This window comes from Centruroides sculpturatus, unplaced genomic scaffold, assembly GCF_000671375.1.
Source record: "Centruroides sculpturatus isolate CEXI.00-Female unplaced genomic scaffold, Cexi_2.0 scaffold631, whole genome shotgun sequence".
Classification (NCBI taxonomy): Eukaryota; Metazoa; Arthropoda; class Arachnida; order Scorpiones; family Buthidae; genus Centruroides; species Centruroides sculpturatus.
In genome coordinates, this window is record NW_019384946.1 from 258,975 (window position 1) to 282,226 (window position 23,252).

Genomic DNA, 23,252 nt, shown 5'->3' on the forward strand with positions numbered 1-23,252 from the left:
TGGTGCTCAATTCGAACATCAGCGAAGTTTGAATGATTGCGCCCAAAAGCAGCGATATCAAAGAAGATAGGAGAATGAGAATGAAACCTGCCTTGAGCATCAAAGTGATTCCGTCTCTGAGACATAGTCTTGTCCCAAATATGGTTTTGCCATTTTACTTGTTTTAAAAATATTTTGATATCTTCTTATTATTTACTTTCATAATAAATTTTATTAAAATTTCTTTTGTCATTTTAACATTACTTACAAAAATAAATGAATACTTTATCACAAAGTTGCTCTAAAAATATATTTCTGACAATCACCATTTTTACATAGTGTTCTAGAACAAATTATAGACAGTTGGACTTTCCTGAATTCTGAATACTTTATATTTTTGTCTGATTACAAATCAAAAGTACATATACAGTGGAACCTCTATATTCATCATTAATCTGTTCTAAGGACATAACAAATATGGACTATGATGAATTTAGAAACAATTTTTCTCATAATAAATAACTGATATTCAATTAATCCATTCTCATCCTGAAAAAAGGTACAAGAATAAAAATTATGTTGTTTGTAAAACTTTATCTTTATTGTACTAAATAAATACAGTATAGTGGTAGAAGGGAAGAACAGTATTATTAATATAGTATTATTATTTAGAAGACATATCAATTAAAACATTAGGCAATTGTGATCATGGGGTCTGTTTGCTGATGATTCAGTAGCACTCGATTTAATAAAGAACTTTCCAGTGTTGTGTGTTTTCGTCTGCTTTTTAAAACTTTTCTGACGCAGGCAATTACATTATCATTGAATGTGTTTATATTTTGGTTGATAGCAACATTTAGGTGCCACTTTGGAGTGATTGGAACTTGGTTTCTTGCATTGATTATTTTTCAATAACTCAACAACACTCACAATGACCGCGCAAAGCAGACTGATTAACTACAGCTAGCATCTAGGAAGATTGCAAGTAGAACTTTACAAAGAAATCAAAAAAGATGGTCCTTCCCGAAGTCTTAGGGCTGCACTCAGTAGATTTGCTGATTTGTGCCATCTCATTCGTCCACAAAAATGCAGGTAAAATGCAGAATGAAAAAAGGATGTTTAAAATTTATCTTTATATAAAAATTAGTTTGAAATTCTAATACAGTGGTACCTTGGTATACATCCAATTTGGAATACGTCCTGTTTGGATGAAACAAATTTTGCTCGGTATACGACGTAATTCAGTTATACGTGCCATCTATGAACAAGTAGCACTATCGGTGTACTAGACCAGACTAGACGTTTACAGTGCCATGGTTTATAACTTTGTTAAATTTCTTCTGATTTTAATTTGTAAGTAACATTTTATTATTTTTTATTAATCATGAATTGCAAAAAGGCAAATGAAAAGCAACAGAAATCTAAAAGAATGACTAGAATCACAATGGAATTGATAAGAGATTGTTGAGAAATATGAAGGTGGCAAGCATGTTCAAGATTTTAACTGTTGCATATCATATTCCGAGAACAACGATATCGACAATCATGAAAAATAAAGACATTATTAAATCTGCTAACGTTGCGAAAGGGGTTAAATCAATTTCTAAACAGAGATCGAAGACATTAGATCATGTTGAGAAATTGCTTTTGCTTTGGATAACTGAAAAACAATGTGCTGGAGACAGCGTATCAGAAGCAATTATTTGCGAGAAAACTAAAAAGATACATGCTGATCTCATGAAAAATCAAGCAGGAACTAGCCAGGAAAGCGAGGTGTTTAAAGCCAGCCATTTTTTTTTTTACATGAGAATGGATTAATCATTTTTACATTACTTCTTATAGGAAAGGTTGGTTCGATATACGTCCTATTTGGTATAAGTCCAAACATCAGGAACGGATTAAGATCGTATACCGAGGTTCCACTGTATTTTATTTTTATGAATAATTAATTGACAAGACTATGTCTTGTTTATAAAATCATACTGCCCGATGTTCTTACTGGCATAGAGGTATGAAGGAGTACATGTCGAGAGTTGATATTTGGCACAGAGTATTAGGTGCCCAAATCATTTGCGCATAAAAAAATCCAGACTCGTAGGTAGTCAGGGGACTGAGAATTGAGTCAAAAATAAATACAAAATGGCGACCCTCTTCTACAAACAGGCAAAACAGCCACCTCACCCCACCGAAGTCAGACAAGGGAGAGTACCACCCACAGTCATTCTAAAAAGTGAACTCTGACCTTAGGACTGAACATGTAGTTTCTTCTATGTTAAATAAAATTTGTATCTAATTTTGTAAATTTGGGAGTGCTTCAAATATGATGTTAAAATGGTTTTATGTCGTTACAAGTGGGTTTTTTTTAACATTATCTAGTATAGTAAAATCGTAGGACCAATAAAAATTTGACGTTGTATTAGTATTGTCATTACATTTGATAACATTATAATCAGGTTAAACTGTATATTGTTTGTGCAAAATAAAAAATAATTTCGGATGATACAATAGCCACGATTATTTTTTTAAAAAATGGGAACTTTTCGTTATGCATCAACAAAAATTCAACCCAGGCCGACATGCAATGGAGAGAAATTTTGAAATCAGATAGGCTAATTTCATTGAAAATGCATCGTGGACGATCTCGTGGTCGTGGCCAGCGAAGTTTGAACGATTGCGCCCAAAAGCAGCGATATCAAAGAAGATAGGAGAATGAGAATGAGACCTGCCTTGAGCATCAAAGTGATTCCGTCTCTGAGACATAGTCTTGTCCCAAATATGGTTTTGCCATTTTACTTGTTTTAAAAATATTTTGATATCTTCTTATTATTTACTTTCATAATAAATTTTATTAAAATTTCTTTTGTCATTTTAACATTACTTACAAAAATAAATGAATACTTTATCACAAAGTTGCTCTAAAAATATATTTCTGACAATCACCATTTTTACATAGTGTTCTAGAACAAATTATAGACAGTTGGACTTTCCTGAATTCTGAATACTTTATATTTTTGTCTGATTACAAATCAAAAGTACATATACAGTGGAACCTCTATATTCATCATTAATCTGTTCTAAGGACATAACAAATATGGACTATGATGAATTTAGAAACAATTTTTCTCATAATAAATAACTGATATTCAATTAATCCATTCTCATCCTGAAAAAAGGTACAAGAATAAAAATTATGTTGTTTGTAAAACTTTATCTTTATTGTACTAAATAAATACAGTATAGTGGTAGAAGGGAAGAACAGTATTATTAATATAGTATTATTATTTAGAAGACATATCAATTAAAACATTAGGCAATTGTGATCATGGGGTCTGTTTGCTGATGATTCAGTAGCACTCGATTTAATAAAGAACTTTCCAGTGTTGTGTGTTTTCGTCTGCTTTTTAAAACTTTTCTGACGCAGGCAATTACATTATCATTGAATGTGTTTATATTTTGGTTGATAGCAACATTTAGGTGCCACTTTGGAGTGATTGGAACTTGGTTTCTTGCATTGATTATTTTTCAATAACTCAACAACACTCACAATGACCGCGCAAAGCAGACTGATTAACTACAGCTAGCTAACATGGCTAGCTGATCGGCACAGGTGTGCAATTCATCATTCCCAACACTTCCAGTGTTGGGAATGATAATGAATACAGAAAATACTGACGAATATGGAAAAGTAAAAAGTCGTCAAAATGTGATGAATATCGAATACTACGAATACAGAGGTTCCACTGTATTAAAAATTTAAATTAATTTCAAACAATTTTATGGAGAACAGGAGAACAACCATATAACAATTCAGTGCATTACTTAGTATTCATTTTTCAATTTCTTGCTGATTTAAAAGAATACTATTTTTCTTTTATTTAGAAACAGCAAAGTTGAAGTTAATTCTCAACATAATATTAACTTATTTTAAATAGTTAATATGCAAGTTTCAAGTTGTTTGAAATTTTAAATTAAAATTTTTATTTAAAATTTGAGTACAATGTAAACAAAAGGTTTTGAAATTTGGTTTTTGTGTTCCACATTTTATAAAAGTACAAAAGTTATTATTTGCTGTTGATCTCTCATTACTGCTATAGATATTTAATCAGTTTTTCCTGAAAAAACTAATTGAATATTTTCAAATATGTTAGAAAATATTAGATACATAATCAATGCTAATAGTTATTAAGTTACTAATAGGCAAAATATTTCAAATTTTAAAATTAAGATTGATTAAAATTTTTTTTGAAAAAAAAAAATCAAAACCATGTTAAAATTTTTGACAAATGTTAATCAAAATTATGTAATAGTTACATTATATAATTTATTAGAACTGTACAGAATAAAGAAAATATTTAACTTGAAAATAAGAACAAGTGACTAAAATGTTTAACTTCAACTGTAGTAATCTTTTTGAACATCTTTTGAAAAAATTATTGTTATTTATTGAGTTTTGATAAGTGGAATTTTGAAATTTTGTTTCATATTAAAAATTTAAAATAGAATTTTTTCAGGTCTTTTGTACTTATATAAGTTATCTATTCTAAACATACTCAAATAACATATTTCCTTATTTTAAGTATTCAAACTTGTTATAATTTTTTAATATTTTGTAGGCCGTATACGATGAATTTACTTCCATGTTTAATAAAGATCTCCCAACGTATAGAGGAAGAAGCTGTGCAAGAGACCTTAGCTGTGGCAATAGGAAAGATTATGCCAGTTTTAGGGAAGTTTACAAATGATTTAGAGATTAAGGTATTGAAATATAATAATTATGAAACCAAATTTTAAGATGTATTACTAATAATTTTAAAATTAATTTGATTCAATCAAATTAAAGCAATTTAAAATGTAGAAAAATAATTAAATTTTGCAATAAGAACAGTGATTAGGCTGTTCCTATTACTTATGATATTAATCAAAGAGAATTTGTCCATGAAGGAAAATGAAACAAGCCCAAAATGATAGTTCTTTAAAGTTCATTTTTATTCCAAATATTATATATTTTTTCTTTTTAATATTATATACAGGGTGTCCCAACAAAAACGAAACGGCAGAGATATCGCGTTCGTCCAAGCAAATCGCTCGGACAGGTCGATTTTATTCTCAAGGGGGACATTTTCTGCAATGAAGTTTTTGCGATTCTGAATACAACAGACAACAAAATTTTTAAAAACTTATTCATTTTTTATTAACTAAACAAACATTTATTTCAAATAAAGTAACACAAACTATTAAAAAACATAAAAAAACCTTTTAAGCTAGACCGCATATGCAAGGAAAAATAAGTTGATCATAAAATTAAGGTTGATAATGTGTTATCTGTTTCCAAATGTTATAATACAGTATTTTGTAGTGTTCACATTAAGCTTGACCACATAGTGATTCAATTCGAATTTAAGATTATTATTTGTTTTGTCGGGATAAAAATCGTCTGGCACACTCGTTTTCCCGCGCTTTTAGTCGTTCGACAGACGATGTTGGTCGCCATAGGAACGCTACTCGGACAACATCTGAAGACTCAACGCTCATCTTAAAATTTGTATTATTGTATGGAGGTTAGTGGTGCTCAATTCGAACATTTATTGAATACTTGATAACTTTTTCTTATGTTTCTTACTTTATTTGAAATAAATGTTTGTTTAGTTAATAAAAAATGAATAAGTTTTTAAAAATTTTGTTGTCTGTTGTATTCAGAATCGCAAAAACTTCATTGCAGAATATGTCCCCCTTGAGAATAAAATCGACCTGTCCGAGCGATTTGCTTGGACGAACGTGATATCTCTGCCGTTTCGTTTTCATTGCGACACCCTGTATTTAAAATATTATATATTTTTTTCTTTTTAATAAAAAAGAAAAAAATATATAATATTCCTTAATGTATCGTACTGTATAAAGTCTCTGATGCACTTTTTTCTCTTTCATTCTTTTATAGAAAAGTCTATTAATTGAAAAATTATCACAGAAATTATAATTTTTTTTTTGTGATACAGTTTAAGATCTTCAACAAAAAATTCATAAATTGCTTATGGAGATGTAAGTGAGGTTATTTTTTGAGTAGTAAAACCATAATTAGGCTATACTTTTAAATTAGACTAAGTGTATTTTATTCAAACTAAAAGATTTTAAATTGTTTCTCAAATGTCTATATTTTATTGATAAGTTTGATAGAGTTAGATTGGAAATTGGGAGGATTCAATATGGAGTTTAAGAGAACTGTTGCTACAATTTTAATAATAATAATAAGCGAATTTATTTAAATTAAAAATCTGAATTGCATTTATTGTATGTTTGCCAATGAAAATTGTCAGTTATTTCTGAATGGGATGTCTCAGTCTTGACATAGGATAGTGTGCTTATAAGTAGAGAAATGCAAATTAAAGTGCCAGAATTTTAAAAAATACTCTTTAATTATAAAAATTTTCAGTTTAACAAAAAATGAAATTAATGTAATAAATATTTATATTCCAATATGTTTCAATTCTAGTGTTCAAATCAATTTGATTGTCTGTATATATGGAAATTATCTTATTAATAAATTAATAATTACGGTTATGAAATTAAGTTAATATTTTGTAAGATTTCATTTTATAAATGATCAATGTTTTAATGTTAGTATCTAGACTGCATTTCTACAAACAGTTGACTAATCAACTGTTAGTGTAGAAATACATTGACTACATTTTTATCTGTAAGATAGATGAAAATATAAGAATTATATTAGATTTGCCATGATCTTTAGTGAAATTGTAGCAGATCAGATATCAACATCAGCTTTCATTTTTATTACTCTATGCTTTATTGTTCTATGTGAGATCCATACTATTTATTTAGCTTCACAATCCTTTATGAAAAAATTCATTGTCATTGTATAATTTCACTTGATTCATAAAAATGTTCTCACTCAGACTTTATTCTTATATAAATCCAATTAGCAGTTTGTTCTAGCAAAAATTTATAAATTTATTTGTCATTTTTCTGTAACAATGAATTTCTTTATAAAATTTTGTTGGATCCCATAATACATTTAGTATTATAGGGAATGAATCAGTTGACATAGCTTTCAAATCAGGCCTGATTTCTCCTGTGCATTTAATACTACTTGAATATAATAATTTTAAAATCAATCATTAAAAAATGGCTAATGAATGTTTAGCAAAACTAGTATGAATAGATTCACAATAAACTACATGAGATTTGAACCACTTGTAGAAAAACATTCATATTGATTTCTATTCCCTTGTTCAAGCATTTTCATCATTTTATTGTCCAAACATATTATTATACTGTGACTAGAGGGTCGGCATCTCCTCGATGCCTTGTCAGGATGACACCACCGCGTCTCAGTTGACACAGAAACCTAACTAGGTCACGCGAGTGGTCGCATAATGGAGTGATCAGATTCTGGATGGAGGGAGTGAGAAACAGCACACCGGAAGTGATTCTTTCAGAGACTAGATTAACATAACAACCATTTAATAGGTAACGCTAGGAAATACATATCTTACAATATGTCAATAGTTTGATTGTAAGGTTTAAATGACCGTTCTCGAGAGAGAGCTTACAATAGTTTGCATGGCAATAAATACCTGGAGTTGGTTGATTCTTGAATAGTTGATAATAAGGGTCTTGAGGTTAATAATCCAAGTTCTGGTTCTGGTTCTGGCAATGACGTTAGTCTAAGTTATTGTTAGTCCGACGTTATATTAGGCACTTAAAAAGTACGGTAGGCGATGAAGTTAATCCAAATAGGAGGTACATAATAAGTCTGGTTGAAGTTAATCCAAATAGGAGGCACGGAGATGATGACTTCTGTTAGAGGAATGGCTGCGACTGAGGAAAATCTGTTTGTAGCTATATTCATTTGACAACTTTGCAATAATAGGTTGGAAGGTTATGTGAAAGTGTCTTTTTGCGACTGAGAACTTGCTGAGTGACTAACTCCCAGGTGTGAAATTTGATACTTACTCGATAAAATAGTATTGTTAACGATTTAGGTCAGACTGTAGGTTAATAAACACTGCCGAGTCTCATAATACTTTTTATATTTTTCTTCTTTCTCTGTTTATATTTATTTTTATAAAGTTTTCTAGTGAAATAAGAAAAAAAAATCCCTCTTTGATGCTTTATAAAATTAAGACAATTTCTATAATACTCATAATAGGAAATTATCATTATTCTTTTTAAGAAGAATGTGTGACTAAATAAACATTATTCTATATATATATATATATATATATATATATATGATAATAATTTGACTTTGCCATTAGATTTTTGATTATCAGCTATTTATTAGTGAGCAAGATAAGATCTGAAAAATTCAATGAAAATGAACTGTGTGGTTATACAGTGAACTCTGGTATAATGCACTCCCCTGTAATGCAAATTTGTATATCATGATGAAAAATTGCAACTAGTACTCATACAAAATTCTGATTTTGTCTTTCAGAGGTATATGCTTTCTTCTTCAATTTCTAGGCCTAGGTTTAAACTTGCACAAAATTGTCTGATAATGCATGTCTCGATAATCTGATTTCCTATAACACTGAATGTATTACCCGCATTATACCCACTTTATTTACATTTGGCTTTCTCATCCTCAATTAATATACAATCAAACCTGTGTAAACCAAAGTATACTATACTTTTAAACTATATTATATAAATGTCATACAGTTATGTTTATTTTTATAATAAAATTACTTTTATTACATACAATATGTAAGAAATAGCTCATTACTAGGTTTAATTTAAACTAATCCAATGTGATTCAAACAAAAGATGGAAGTATTTGAATGCATGATTGAGAGCCAGATATTTGAATACTTCTTGTATGTAATTCTTATGAGTTTGAATAGAGAGAGAGAGAGAGAGAGACCTTAGATCATCATTCTTGAATTGGTCGCTGTTGTGAACAGTTCAAGAATGAAGACCTAGTGTCTCTCTCTGCTATCAGAAATTCTAATCATGTTACAGTAATATAGAGATCAACTTATTCTGTGATCTGACTTCTCAAGGAATTTGAATATTCTAATTAATTGTTAACTTTATTCTCTGTAATTATTAATGATTTTAACCAACTTGTTTTTGAAGTCCAAAGAAATCACTTGTATAGCTCAATTGATTTCTTTGTTTTTGTTCTTGTGGAAAGTTTTAAAATATAAATGCTTTGTATCTGATCAGAAGATATACATAACCACAACTTCAATTTTTCAACATCTATCTAAAAATGGATTCCAGAAAACATATGATACATGACAGATGTATGTATAGATCAAAGGAAATCGTTTCGAGCATGGCAAATCTGAAGATTTAGATGATGACAATAGGGACAAATCTAGCATTATTCCATGAATCAAATGATCATCCCTTGTAATGGAATAAATCAATTACAACAACAATGAATATACAAATAATAAATCTATTTTAATTACTTATATTAATTATAAAGAAAGTTTGTTTGGTTTAAAATAGTTCTAGTGTTATTTTTGTGCTTTTTCTCTGTATGTATGTATAACTTGATATATATAAATATTTGAAAACTATAAAATAAATTACTTAGTTTGTATTGGATTAGTTTTTTACATTTTATTATGTCATTGTTTTTCTGAGCTTTATTTAATTTGTAAATGTTTATTTTAATATTACTAAATGCTTTCATGATGATTGTAATGATAATTATGATTTTTAAGTAAATTATGTTTAAGCAATAATTAATTTTTAATTATTTATTATAACAGCTATTGTTAAAAGCTTTTCTTCCCAATTTGGTTTCTGAATCTGCTGCAATAAGAAGAACAGCAGCATCCATTTTAATTCATATATGCCAACATTCACGTAAACCAACTACATTTTTTGTATGGTTATTGTCTTCATTACTAGGTAAATACTTTTATATGATTGCAATTTATTTTTTATAATAAGTAAGATTTTAAGTTTATTTACTTAATGAAGTAAATTAAAATAAAATTTTAATGGAACAATTCAAAATGACAATGAAGTGATAAATAAAACATTAGTTAATAAAGAAATGAATTGAAACATTTAAATTCATATATAAAAAATGAAATGGAATTATGTAATATTAATAGTAATAATAAGTATTAAATTTTATCATCAACATTCTCAAAATTGTAATGCTAAAATTAAAACAGTTCTTTAAAGAACTTTCCTACTTTTATAATCAAAACAACTTTGATCATTTTTTTTATAGAAACAGAATATACTTGGAGTATAAATTTCCATATTTAAAAAGTTTACTGAAGGTTACAGAAATTGACAGATTTATTTGTTTAAACAAAAAAAATATCAGTTAATGACTGACTAGATTTATGAAATCAAAGTTTAAAAAAATAAAGTTAACGGGTTGGAAAAATACTTTATGTTAATATGATAGAATAGTGAATATGATAATATTTGGATAATGAAAGATTATATGATCTAAAAAAATTCATATATAAAAGTTACACTAACTCCATTCACTGTAATCTATCAATCTGTTTAATTCAAAGTTTTATTAGATGAAATTTACAAAGTTTGTATTAATGTTCTTTAAACTAATTATTGATTTTGCTTACTTAATGTATATGTTTTCATTTTTGAAATAGAATATGTAATTCCTGTTCAAGAAGAGAAACCTGTACATATTATTCTTGGTGTACTTCTGTGCCTACGTCATCTAATACCTCATTTAAGTGATCAAGAAAGACAAATTGTCTTGAAAGGAAGTATTGGTGTGAGACAAAAAGAGGAAAATATTGGAATAAGTGTTGATCAGCTTCTTCAAGTTTGTACATTATTAAATAAAAATTTTTGAATCTATTTTATCTCACACTTATGAATATTATGTTTTTATTAATTAGGTTTATGAATTATTATTATTTTATACACATCATAATGATCACAATGTGATTACAGCAACATTAGAAGCACTCCATCAACTTTTACATTCACCACCAAAACAATTAATTCCTTTATTGCTAGACCCTGTAGGAATATCAAAGTCGCAAATTTATACCATTGATCCTGACTTAAAATCACGGTGTGCAAGTAAGTATTCAAACTTATCAGGTAAAATATTTTATTTGTAAAATGCTTAATGTATATATATAAAATTTTATTAATATAAAGGTCAAGGAGGTATGATTCCAGAAAGTACAGTTGAGGATGAAGCTGCATTAGAAGATGAAACTGAATTAACAAATTTACAAATAGAAAAAGGTAGTATTAAAATTTAAATCTGTAATATATGAATTAAGATGACTTAACATTCCTATATTTTCAATAACAAAATTAATGTATAAAAATGAAATACACACTATACTGTAAGAGATTGAAACTATTAAAACTGAGAAAATATAAATTAATTTAATCATATATATGATGATATTAACAAAGATTTCTTTTTAGAAATTTTAAATGTAAGAAATATTAACTGTATTAGAATATATATATATATATTAATAGTAAGTTTAATTTCAATTAACTGTAAATGTATTAATCAGTGTGATTGAAAGGAAGGGAAATAGTTGAAAATTTTTTCCTGGGCCTAGAGAAAAGGAAGCCCTTAGTGATTCTTACCCCTATCAAATTAATGTTATTTTTATGAATAGAAAATAAAATCTTTAAGACTGATTTTTATTAATAAAGAAACATTCTATGTATTACATTTTTCAAATACAAAAAGGGTCCACTCTACCCCCAGGTTCCCTACAAGCTATTGATGGTCGTGATATTAATCAATATGATTAAAATTATTTATTTTTTAATGCTTAGGAACATGCAATTTAGAGGATCAAGTATTTGCTGATAATCCTTCACAAAATTACATAAATGAAGAAAGTTGCCTTTCACCTGAAGATGAAGCAGAAGATGGATCAGAATATTCTAATGTAACTGTTGGAAGTTACAGTGAAGGATCTTCACCAGTAACTTTACATAGTAAGATATAAAATGCTCACTTGTGTGTATATTATTAGTATTATATCTTTCTATTTAAATAGCAAGTTTCTAAATAATAGTAAATAAAGAATTATAGTTTGATAATCAACAAATAAATAAAATAAGGATTCCTCATTTAAGCTTAAAGTATTGAAAATGATTAAATTTTTTAATTACAGCAAGAAAAATATATTTCTTTGTTTTATTGGTTAATACTCATTATTTGAATTATAATTTTTATAAAGTTTTTAAAATTAGTTAATTTAGATATGTAAAATTTTTACCCATTTTATTTTACTGGTTGTAAATAAAGATAACATATGTACTATAGAAATTTAGTTATTTTATTTAGAAGTAAGTCATTTACAGAATATTAATATACCTTTTTAAAATTTAACTGCTGAAATTATAATAATATAACTCTTTTTGTTTTTCAGAACAGAGCATTAGTGTCAAAAGCACGTTTAAACTGAGAAAAGGTTTAAGTGATGAGAAATTATTAGATGAAGATTTTGAAAAAAATGGTCAATGGGAATTTACCTCACTATCTTCATCTCCTGGAACAAAGGAAGATTTTAAAGTTAGTTCTGTTTTATCAAGGCATTTTTTTGTAAACATAAATATTAAAAATGGTATTAGTAATTTTTGATTATTTTTTGTTTTTTATTTAATGAACAGAATAATTTGATTTTTTTACTTTATTAATACAGTAGATTCATCACAATAATAATGACCAATAGATAAGCTGATCAATAGCTGATGCTATTTATTTTTATTAATATTATTAATATTACAAGTCTGTATATGGTCAGAATTTTGTTATAGCAGCCTTTTGAACATTCAATCTACAAATGTGGAAATAAAAACAAACCATCTTTTTAGATGAAAAAATGCATTAACATTTTAAAACCTTTTAATGTTAAAATTACATGTATTATGCATTTTATTAGAAATAAAAATACTGTATAATTAAATACAATTTTGATAATGAATTAAATGTAAAAGTTACAATACACAAGTATGAAAAGGTTACAGTTTCTTCTAAGGCACAATGATAATTCTTATAATAATAAAAAGCAAGTGTATCCATAGATTCTAGTAAAGCTGCACATGAACATTTTTTCTGCACCAAGCTAGCATATAGTTATGTAACTTTTGCACAATTCTCACAGTTGATCTACTATATCAACGGTTCCCAACCTTTTTTCATTAGCATATCCCAGTGGCATTTCCAACTTCCCAATGAGCAACGCATGTGCAAATCTCGCACTGCCTGTTTGTAGAGTGTCACCATTTTGAATTTTTTTGACTTGGTTCTCGGTCCCTTGAGTACCTACAAGTCTGGATTTTTTATGTGCGCATGATTTGGACACCTAATACTTTGTGCCAAATTGCAGCTTTTGACATGTACTCCTTCATACCTCTAAGATGGTAGGTAACACAGCAGGCAGTACGATTTTATAAACAAGACAGTCTTGTCAATAAAAAATTAATAAAAATACTGAATAACTAATGAAAAAAATTACTGCTTGTAGAGAAAATCTGCAGAAACTGGCTCTGTCCTTTTCTTGCTAACAATAAAAAATACTTTTTATAAACAAAAGAGTACTTTTTTCAAACAACACGTGGGGATATTGTTGAGAGATAATAATAATAACGGTAACACACCCCACCATCAAAAGTCTGTAGCATAATCACTAATCACACATAATAGTATCCTCACTACCATTGACCAACTGCGCAGCATTTATTGATCTGTTGCGTTGTACAATCGGCAGCATAAGTTTTTATTTCTATTTTTGCATTTTGAAATGTATAATAAAGTTTGTGATTGTTGCAAGGAATAATTTTTACCTAATAATTTTTTAATACTATTAATTTGTAATACATAATATATTATTTTTTCTGCCATAATAATTAACTTTTTTCTGTACTCCTAAACAACCTATCATGTACCCTGGGTTGGGAATCGCTGCACTATATGATTCACAACAGGTGGAAAGGAAAGTAAATCAAAGATGGATGACAATGACATGATTATCTTAGAACACATTTATAGGTTAATACTCATTAATCAATTCTAATTTTTATAAACTTTTTAAAATTAGATATGTAAAATTTTTAACCATTTTTGTAGAAAAAAAGAAAAACAAAAAAAAGTCTATTTATTATTACTTTTATTATTTTTCATCTTTATACTTTCCAAATTCTTCTATTAATTTCTGAGTGATGTATTTATCCACCAAGCCATTTTGTAGAAAATGTCGAACCACTGATTTATTGCTAATTAGCTGTGTCTGATTCACTTAATTAACATCCATATTCAGCTCAAACATCTATCCAGAACCAATATGTCTAGCTTGAGCACCTAATTTGTGCCTAACTGTACAATTTAGTTGTTCAGTTTTCTAACCACACATGCAGAAAGTATTTAAGTTGCATGCTGAAATCATATGTATGGACATTCAGCTTAACTGTTCTTTGTTTGTTTGCTTTTATCTTTTTCTAATTTAACTGTCATTTAATTATTAAAAACAAATTTAGATAATGATATTTTTCTCTGCTTTTTTTTTATTAATTTTTTTTGGATTACTTCAAATAATATAATTTTAAAAGATAGTTTTAAATCTTCAGAGAGAAATTGTATGATATCATTAGCATTTTCCTGTCATCAGAAAATATTTAGAAAATTTGATATAACATTCATTTTTGACAAGTTACATTATAAAGTGAGTCTATTGTATTAAAAGAATATTTAAGTAAGGAATGTATAAATATTTAATAATTGTTATAATTTCCATTTAAAAAAGATAGATTTTTATCCAGCAAATGCAGATAGATGTTTTAAAATTAGATTTTCGAATCATTTAATTATGTATAAAAATGAACTGGTCATTCTAAGGAATATGTTTTTTAATCCTTGTTCAAAGAGAAATTTGAATGCAATATCTGAGGTCTCAAAAACATAAATAAGTTGAACAAATTTTAATTAATTAATTAAGTTTTTAAAGGTTGTTTATTACTGGATCACTTAATTAATTAAAAAACATACTATACAAACAGAATTAATCAATTAAAATATTAATGTATATAATTAAGATAACTATAAAAATCTTACTGTGTTTGCTGTCTTACAGATAAATCAAAAGAGCTTGAAGAGAATTAAGTGCTGATTACAAATTTTCAATTATAATTTAATAATTTAAAAATTTCATTGATTTTATGAAAACAAAAGATAGCTGTACAAAATATAATTATTAATAATCTCATTATATTTAAAATTTTCTTTATATTTGAAAATTCTTATATCTAATCAACAAATAATAAAATTGATGTTTTTATATAAGATATACATTTTAAAATAACAATGTTATATTGGCTCAAATATTAGTCAATGTTATTCCCAATTTTAAAGCATCAAAAAATTGCTCTCTACCTATATTCAAATCCTATTAAAGTTTTCTTCAATTTTGATAACTGTGTGTGATACACATTGTACAGAGTTAAACTAATACTAAGATTCAGTACATCAATTGTTTAGCAATGCGAAACACCAGCCAAGTTGTGACCTGTCATGCTCATAGCTTGTAAACTATGTGTAGGAATTTTTTGGCATGATTGTAAATAATCAGCTATTGTATTGTTTTCAAAAGAGTCAGTCATTCTATGGAAATTTTACTTTGAAAAATTTTTATTTTACTCCTAGGAGAGTCTAATAATTGAGTGACCATCAAAACTTGGTTGGAGGTTGCTGAAAATTTACTGCAAAATTTATTTTCTTCTAAATTGTAATTTCTATTGTAATCATAAAATTATGTATTCAATATGATTATATGTTTCAGACTTTATAAAAAGTATTTTAGACATTAAAAAAATTAGCAATTTGGTTTCATTTTCGCTAGGCATAAAACTATAAGTATAGTTTCTTGAATACTTGTGAAATTTGCAAGTAAGCCTATTTCCTCTGGTATGATGTATATGTTGGGCAGCCTACTACCTACTGCCTAAAACAATGTCTCAATTTTGCTGTATAACTTTTATTAATTTTGTTTTTATTGATATTGTCAAAAAGGAAATACAGTAGAACATTGATTATCCAAATATTGATCAACTGAAACGTCAGTTAACTGAAAGCATTCCAGTTGGCAAATTTAAATTTCTGCTAGTGCCATGGTGCTGCAATATTTGGCTATGTCTTGGGCTACTCCAATATTATTTTTATTGGTGTACATGTTTTAGTTGGCAGCACTGTCGTGACCATGACATGGTACTTAAGGATGTGCCAGGATTTGAATGAATTTCAAATCCTGGGGATAGGTTAATATATTTTTTCATACATAATTGGTTGTTCAAAAAATCGATTATCCGAACAACCCCAGTCCGGAATTGTTTCGGATAATTGATGCTCTACTGTAATAAGTTACAATTTGTCTCATACAGGCATCTGATGCTTATTTTTCTTCCTATAAAACAAATTCTTTGAGTACAATTTTCTGATCAACAAGATACAATTTAAATGCAATTTGTAAAAATTGTGATGAAAGCAATAAAAAATCATTTATGCTGATTACTTTCTAGATATTTAAATGTAAATTTGAAAAAATATTTTATTTCTATTTGAATAATTTCTATTATTTCTATTTGAATATTTGAAAAGAAATTTAATTGAATGTGACTAATTTTAATAATCAATTGCCTAAATAAAAAGTAATAAAAATTTCACCTACTTTTGTGAGAACAGTAGTAGAATTATGAAAGATTGTTGGCAAAGACATAAGTATAAGGGGCTTTATTTAATGTGTTAGCAACAACTTCAACAGAACAGTGGATGATTTAGTGTTCAAAGTGGCTAAAGACCACAGTATCAATGAAATAGGAAACAGGAATGATGACAATTAAAATTCTGATGAAAATGACAGTGATGAAGTATTGTTTCAATGTCATTCCAAACTTTTTTAATGCAAATTGATAATTTTTTGTATGTAAAATAAAATTAACAGTGAAAGATAGCTTGTATTTGGGCCAATATGGTAATTATAGTGTAAAAAGAAATAGAATTTTTAATACTGTTAATATAATTATTAAAAATATTTAAAAAAATATTTTTTTAATATATTAATATTATGAAAATTTAGGTAGAAAATATAGGAAACTTTACAGATAATGAAGTTCCATTAAAATATTGCAGCAGATTATTATGTTCCACATTTTTATTAACTGGATCACCTGATGGATTAATTCCAGATCAGAAAGTTAGAGTCAGTATTAAAGCATTAGCACTAAGTTGTATGAGTAGCATTTTAGCACTCTATCCAGAATCATTTTTTCTTCCACTTCATACTTTTGAAGATATTCCTAGTATGAGTAAGTAAAAGTTTTTATTATTATTATTATTTATTATTGAATTTGTGTTAGTTATTTAAAATTGATTTCTGTAATTTTTGTAATAAGAATATAATTTACTTTTATGAATTTTCTAAATGTGTTTTTACTATAATAATAATTTTACTTTGTAGCTTATAATACCAACATTAATTCAAAAACTATAAAACAGTATAAACTATTAATGAATAGTTATCTTAAAACTCCATAAAACTGTCTAAAGTAGTTTATCATTTTATATATATAAAGGTGTGCGCGTGCATGTATGTAATGAATTGAAAAATAATCCAAAATATATTTTTTAGGTGCAAAAAGTTTTCAAGTAAAACAAAAGATTATATTCATTTTATGTATCTACTTATTAGATGTTTTGTTTTTTTTTAATATAATTGAACTGCATAACTTAAAACAGTTTTTAGTTCAGTGGTGTATATATTAATATATGTTTAGGTATGATGTTTTAGAAAATATTTTTTGAGCTTTTATTATTCTCTCCAATTCTTTGTGTTTCTTTTAACATTTTTCTATATACTAATACAATTATTATTTATTGTTATTGTTAGTATCTTCATAATCATCTTCATCTTTGTCAATTGAAAAATTTTGAAAACATTTTTATTTTTTTTTATTTGAGAAAAAGATGCTTTGTTATAGTTCTTTTTGAATCTTTCCAAAGAATGTTTTACTTCAATATGATTTTTATAATTTTCTAAAATAGAAATTTAATTAACTTTTTATATTTATATAAGCTAAAACAATTTTGATGCAATATTGTTAGTGTAGTAGGTTTATAATAATGTCTATCAATTTTTAAATATTAGTAGGCCAACACATTAACTTCATTTGTGTAATATTAAAATAAAATTATCAGAGATAATTTGACATGTTCAATTAAAATTTTACAGTAAATTNATTTTAGCAGATTGCCAGAAAATATGGGAAATATTAAAATATAGTAGTCATTCTGACCCTCATCTAAAAGGACACACTGCTTTACTTCTTGGAATTTTTCAACTTATATCTTAGTTTATTGTAACATTTTTATATTTTGCTGTATGACAAGATATTTTCACTTACTAAATATATATGAAATGCATGTAAAATATAAAAATGTATTTATGTATCAAAATAATATCTACATGGTAAAATATATTTTTCTTTATATTTTTTGATGTAATATAAACATTACAAAATATTACTGCAAGTGCCGTGTAATTTAATACCAGCAATATTGCAAGAATATTGAATATGATGACTGTAAATGATTGAGTGCATTTCATTAATCAAAAATACTTGTCAAAAATTACTCGTCTTATAAAGAGGAGTAATTTTTGATAAAAAAAACTGTTTTAGTTGCTGTATGATTTGATATCTAGTACTTCTTCCTAAGTTGTTTGATTTATTTATAATTCATTAACGAAATGTACTCAATCATTTACAAACATCCTGTTTATTTAAACAGAAGAAATGCCATGAGTGTTAAAAGGATATGATAATTTAATGGATGATTGGAAAGTAATTGTTTATGAAAAACTGTAAGGTGATACAGATTAAGAATATCATGATTTAGTTATTGCTAACAGAATTTTCATAGAATGCAAGAGGATAAGATATTTATGGAAAATGCTAGGAGATATAAGAATATAATAGACTATATTGTGATGGAAAAAAGTTTTAAAGTCAAATTAAATAACTCAAGAAGTATTCTAGTAATTGTTAGTGACCATATTACAGTGTTGTATTTTGCAAAAAAGAGCACTTCAAAACATAAAAAGATAATTAGGAAACAGACAGTTATTAATAGTTTATTTAATATTTAGATTTAAAAATCAAAAATTACACAAACATGGATACATAAAATAGATATAATCACATGAAAATCTTGTTTAAAGAAATAGCAAGTGAATAGAAAAAAATATATTAAAAACTGTCAAGAAAACTATGAATGTATGAAAGTAATATGAAATTAATACACCTAACGAACAACATTTTATATGCCATAAATAAAGAAGGAAGATAAAATTAATAAAAAAATAAAAATGTGAAATAGAAAAAGTTGAGAAGATTATATATATACACACACATAGGTAGTCCCTTCTTATATTGTTCATTAACACTTTTTTGTCTTCCAAATATAAAAGAGCTTTAGTCAATAATTTTTAAGAAAAATCAGTTGCCATTAAATTTCTACTATCAAAGAAATATTATCTTGAAAGTATCATTGTATTAAATACAATCACTTAAAGCAAGCCTACATGGAGATCAAAACATGGATAAATATCAGTTATGTCCCACTATCTGATATATCATCATCTAATAAATGAAATGATGATACAGTAGAGCGTCGTTTATTCAAAAGTTGGTTATCCGAAAGAATTCCAGTCGCCAAATTTAAATTTTCGCTAGTGCTGTGGTGCTGCAATCTTTGGCTATATCTTGGGCTACTCCAATATTTTTTTTGTTGGTGTGTGTGTTTTAGCTGGCAGCACTGGCACTTTTGTGTGGTGTTTTTCTGAGGACTGTGTGGGGTACTGAATTGAACGTTTTTGATACTAGATCAACTTCTAAAGTATATATTTTTTGGTTTTTATATTTTTCAATATATATATTTTGTTTGTACAAAATAAAGAAATAATTTTTAACAATACAATAGCCACGATTATTATTTTAAAAAGTTTGTTAGGCTTAACATCGATGAAAATTCAACGTGAAGCAACACGCAACGGAGAAAAATTTCAACACAGGATAGGTTATATTTGTTTGTACATAATCTGTTATCCAAAAAATAAGTTATCTGAATAACCCCAGTCCCCAATTGATTCAGATAAACGACGCTCTACTGTATATCACATGGTATGGTATAATTGGTGTATTTATCCATCATTTAGTTTGTTTCTCAATATGTGAGATATTACAAGGGGCTAATGTATTTATGACAGTTATGCAAAGCATTTTACTTGAAACAACCTGAAAAATAGTATAGAAAAATTGGATTATGACAACATCAGGCCACATATAGTCATTACAATCATTATTTATCTGGTAAAACATGGAATTGCTATTCTTCCTCAACTAATTTAACTATATTTCTTGATCTAGTTCCTAATGATTTTCTTTACCCAAAACTGAAAAAAAAAAACTTCAGAAAGAAAAATACTGAGTCAATAAAACTCATACAGGATGAATGAAAGAAAATTTTACAATTCAATCCCTGAAATTTCTGAATTGGAGAAAGCATTGGAGAAATGTTTTGAAGCTTGTAATGACTGCACTAAAAATATTGAATAAATTTATCCTAACACATTATTAATATCAATATTACAGATCAGTGATTCTCAAAGTATGATTTATGGACTACTGGTGGGATGTGTGTGTGTGTGTGCGTGCCAGGTGGTTTTCAGGCTGTCCAAATTTTTCTAAACTGCATTCTATTCCAGAAGAAAGAATATCTTTATGTTCTATCTATCTATTATGTTAGGATACTGAATAGATAACATTTTTAGCATGTATTTAAAGTTAGCTTTACAAGATGGTGGAGGACCTAGGTGTCCATCACACATTGACTCAGTTTATGTGGTAAATGAATTGTGTAATTTTGAAAAATGAATAGATAAAGCGAAATCTAATAAATAGTTAAAAACTATTTGATTTTGCTGTCAGAGAAATATACTTATTAATCATTAAATTTATTTATTTAAAAATTAACATAATTGAATAATTTTTTTATTCAATCACTTTATTTCATTTAAATTTTAACAAAAAATTTTCTAATTTTAGCAGATTGCCAGAAAATATGGGAAATATTAAAATATAGTAGTCATTCTGACCCTCATCTAAAAGGACACACTGCTTTACTTCTTGGAATTTTTATAAAATTTTCTCTGAAAAAAGTTGGTGGCTCTTGGGACAAATGGATAAATGAATTTAATGATTTAACAGGTAAAGTAAATTGATTTTCTTATTTTTATAAAGATGAAAATGAATATTTATGACTTTGATTACAGCAATTCCAAGTTTAGAAGAATTAATAGAGAAATTACTAGATGTTATTGAAGACAAGTCTGCTGTTGCCAGCAAATTGGGGCTCACAGCTGTCAAACATTGCCTACCCATAATTCTTGAATCAGTTTATGGATATTTAGGACTTAAAATTCTCGATTCTTTATTATTATTAAAAAATAATCCTTATTGGCTTGTTAAGGTGAATATTTTACTCTATACTTAACAAAATAATAAATTTATTAGTTTTTTTTTAACTAACTCTCTCAAATTATTTTATAACATTAAAAATATTTTATTTTTTACTTAAAATTTAATTCAATTTGTAAATAAGAAAAAATAAAACATTACTTCCTATCTTTTTATTTGAAGTTATCTATTAAGAAAATTAAATTATTGCATAAAAATAAATAAATTTCTAGCTGTATGATTGATCATTATAATATACTAGCTGCAAGGACCCGCTTTGCTGGGTTTTTATTTGTATGTAATATAGTTTTTTTGTATATAAAAGATGTTTTTCTAAGTAATATAGAATCTAGCTGCAAAGACCCGCTTTGCTGGGCAAAAAGTAACGATAGTGAATATTAAGAGAATTACATTATAGCCAATTTTACTCGTTTTCACAGAATGCAAGAATTAGGTCCCCTGTTTCCAGACTAATTAGAGAATTTTTACATGAGTCTAAAAATATGTTCGATTTCCTGCAAAAATGCAAAAAACCGCCTGTAAATCTTGTATGCCGCTTTATATTCACACTTCCATTGTTACTCAACACTTCCATTGTTAACACTTCCACTATTAACACTTCTACTGTTGACACTTCTATTGTTGACACTTCCATTGTTACACATCTTTGAAGTCAATCACTTTCAACCCCTTATCTCCCACACCCTTATAGCACAGAATGCAAGAATTAGGTCCCCTGTTTCCAGACTAATTAGAGAATTTTTACGTCCAGTCAAACGAACTATTTTCAATTTGATCAATTTTCTGGAACGTTTACAATCGTTTTATAATCGAACCAATTCAAATTCGAATTTAAAACAGTTCAAACATTTTAAAATCGAAATATAAAATCTTCGAAGTCAACCACTTTAAGCCCCCATATCTCCCGCACCCTTATAGCTATCGAGATGCAACCACCATAGTGCACGAATGGAGACTTGGGGCTACTACCACATACAAACACCATTCATGTGCGATGTGTAGTTTTGGCTGAAAAGTGAAATATAGGGACACACACGTCCATTTTTATATATATATATATATTAAGATTCAAATTTTAGAAATTCTGTTTATTAGTATAATAATCTATATAATTCTGTTTATTATACTAATAAATAGAATTTCTAAAATTTGAATCTTAAAACAGTTAAATTCTCTAATTTTAATATAATAACTTGAGAGTTTTTGTTGATTATTTTACAAAAAAAAAACACACTTGTCAAAATTATGTTATTTTACATAGTTTTTGCTTATTATATTTTGCTTTTGTGTTTGTTGTAATCATGGCTATTGTTAACAGTTGGCTAATGCTATCAAGCTTAGAGCATTAGAGCATTAGCAAGCATTAAAACATAAAATTTATGCTTATATATATAATACAAACTACACTTATAAGACTTTGCTTATAGTAATCAGAGTTGGCTTTAGTTAGCTTAAAAATGCTTATTTATTTGATGATGTCTCTTTGCACTTTAAACTTCTGCACATGGTTGATATTGCATCATCATCATCAGTTAATATTATCAATATTAATAGTGTTTTAAACATTAGATGTTAAACTATTGTATTGCAAACAAATAATTAAATTGCTAACATGTATTACCTCAATTATATTTTAGCAATTGTTAAAGATCATATTACAAAAACACAAATAAAAAACAAACAATACTGGATTAATTATTAATTAACAATAATTATTATTATAAGTAATAAATATTTAA

The 23,252-nt window shown here is 27.0% G+C and overlaps 1 protein-coding gene across 1 annotated transcript in view; it reads left to right on the forward strand.

The window, feature by feature from the left end:
- LOC111632204 (huntingtin-like) overlaps positions 1-23,252 on the forward strand; it is a 156,198-nt gene that overhangs the window by 14,824 nt on the left and 118,122 nt on the right. The window contains exons 4-15 of the mRNA XM_023376581.1: positions 947-1,071; positions 4,593-4,734; positions 9,723-9,864; positions 10,590-10,768; positions 10,845-11,031; positions 11,113-11,202; positions 11,758-11,922; positions 12,360-12,502; positions 17,058-17,286; positions 18,224-18,329; positions 21,071-21,243; positions 21,309-21,505. Coding sequence (XP_023232349.1) covers positions 947-1,071; positions 4,593-4,734; positions 9,723-9,864; positions 10,590-10,768; positions 10,845-11,031; positions 11,113-11,202; positions 11,758-11,922; positions 12,360-12,502; positions 17,058-17,286; positions 18,224-18,329; positions 21,071-21,243; positions 21,309-21,505 — 1,878 coding nt within the window. The remainder of the gene's footprint in view (positions 1-946; positions 1,072-4,592; positions 4,735-9,722; positions 9,865-10,589; positions 10,769-10,844; positions 11,032-11,112; positions 11,203-11,757; positions 11,923-12,359; positions 12,503-17,057; positions 17,287-18,223; positions 18,330-21,070; positions 21,244-21,308; positions 21,506-23,252) is intronic.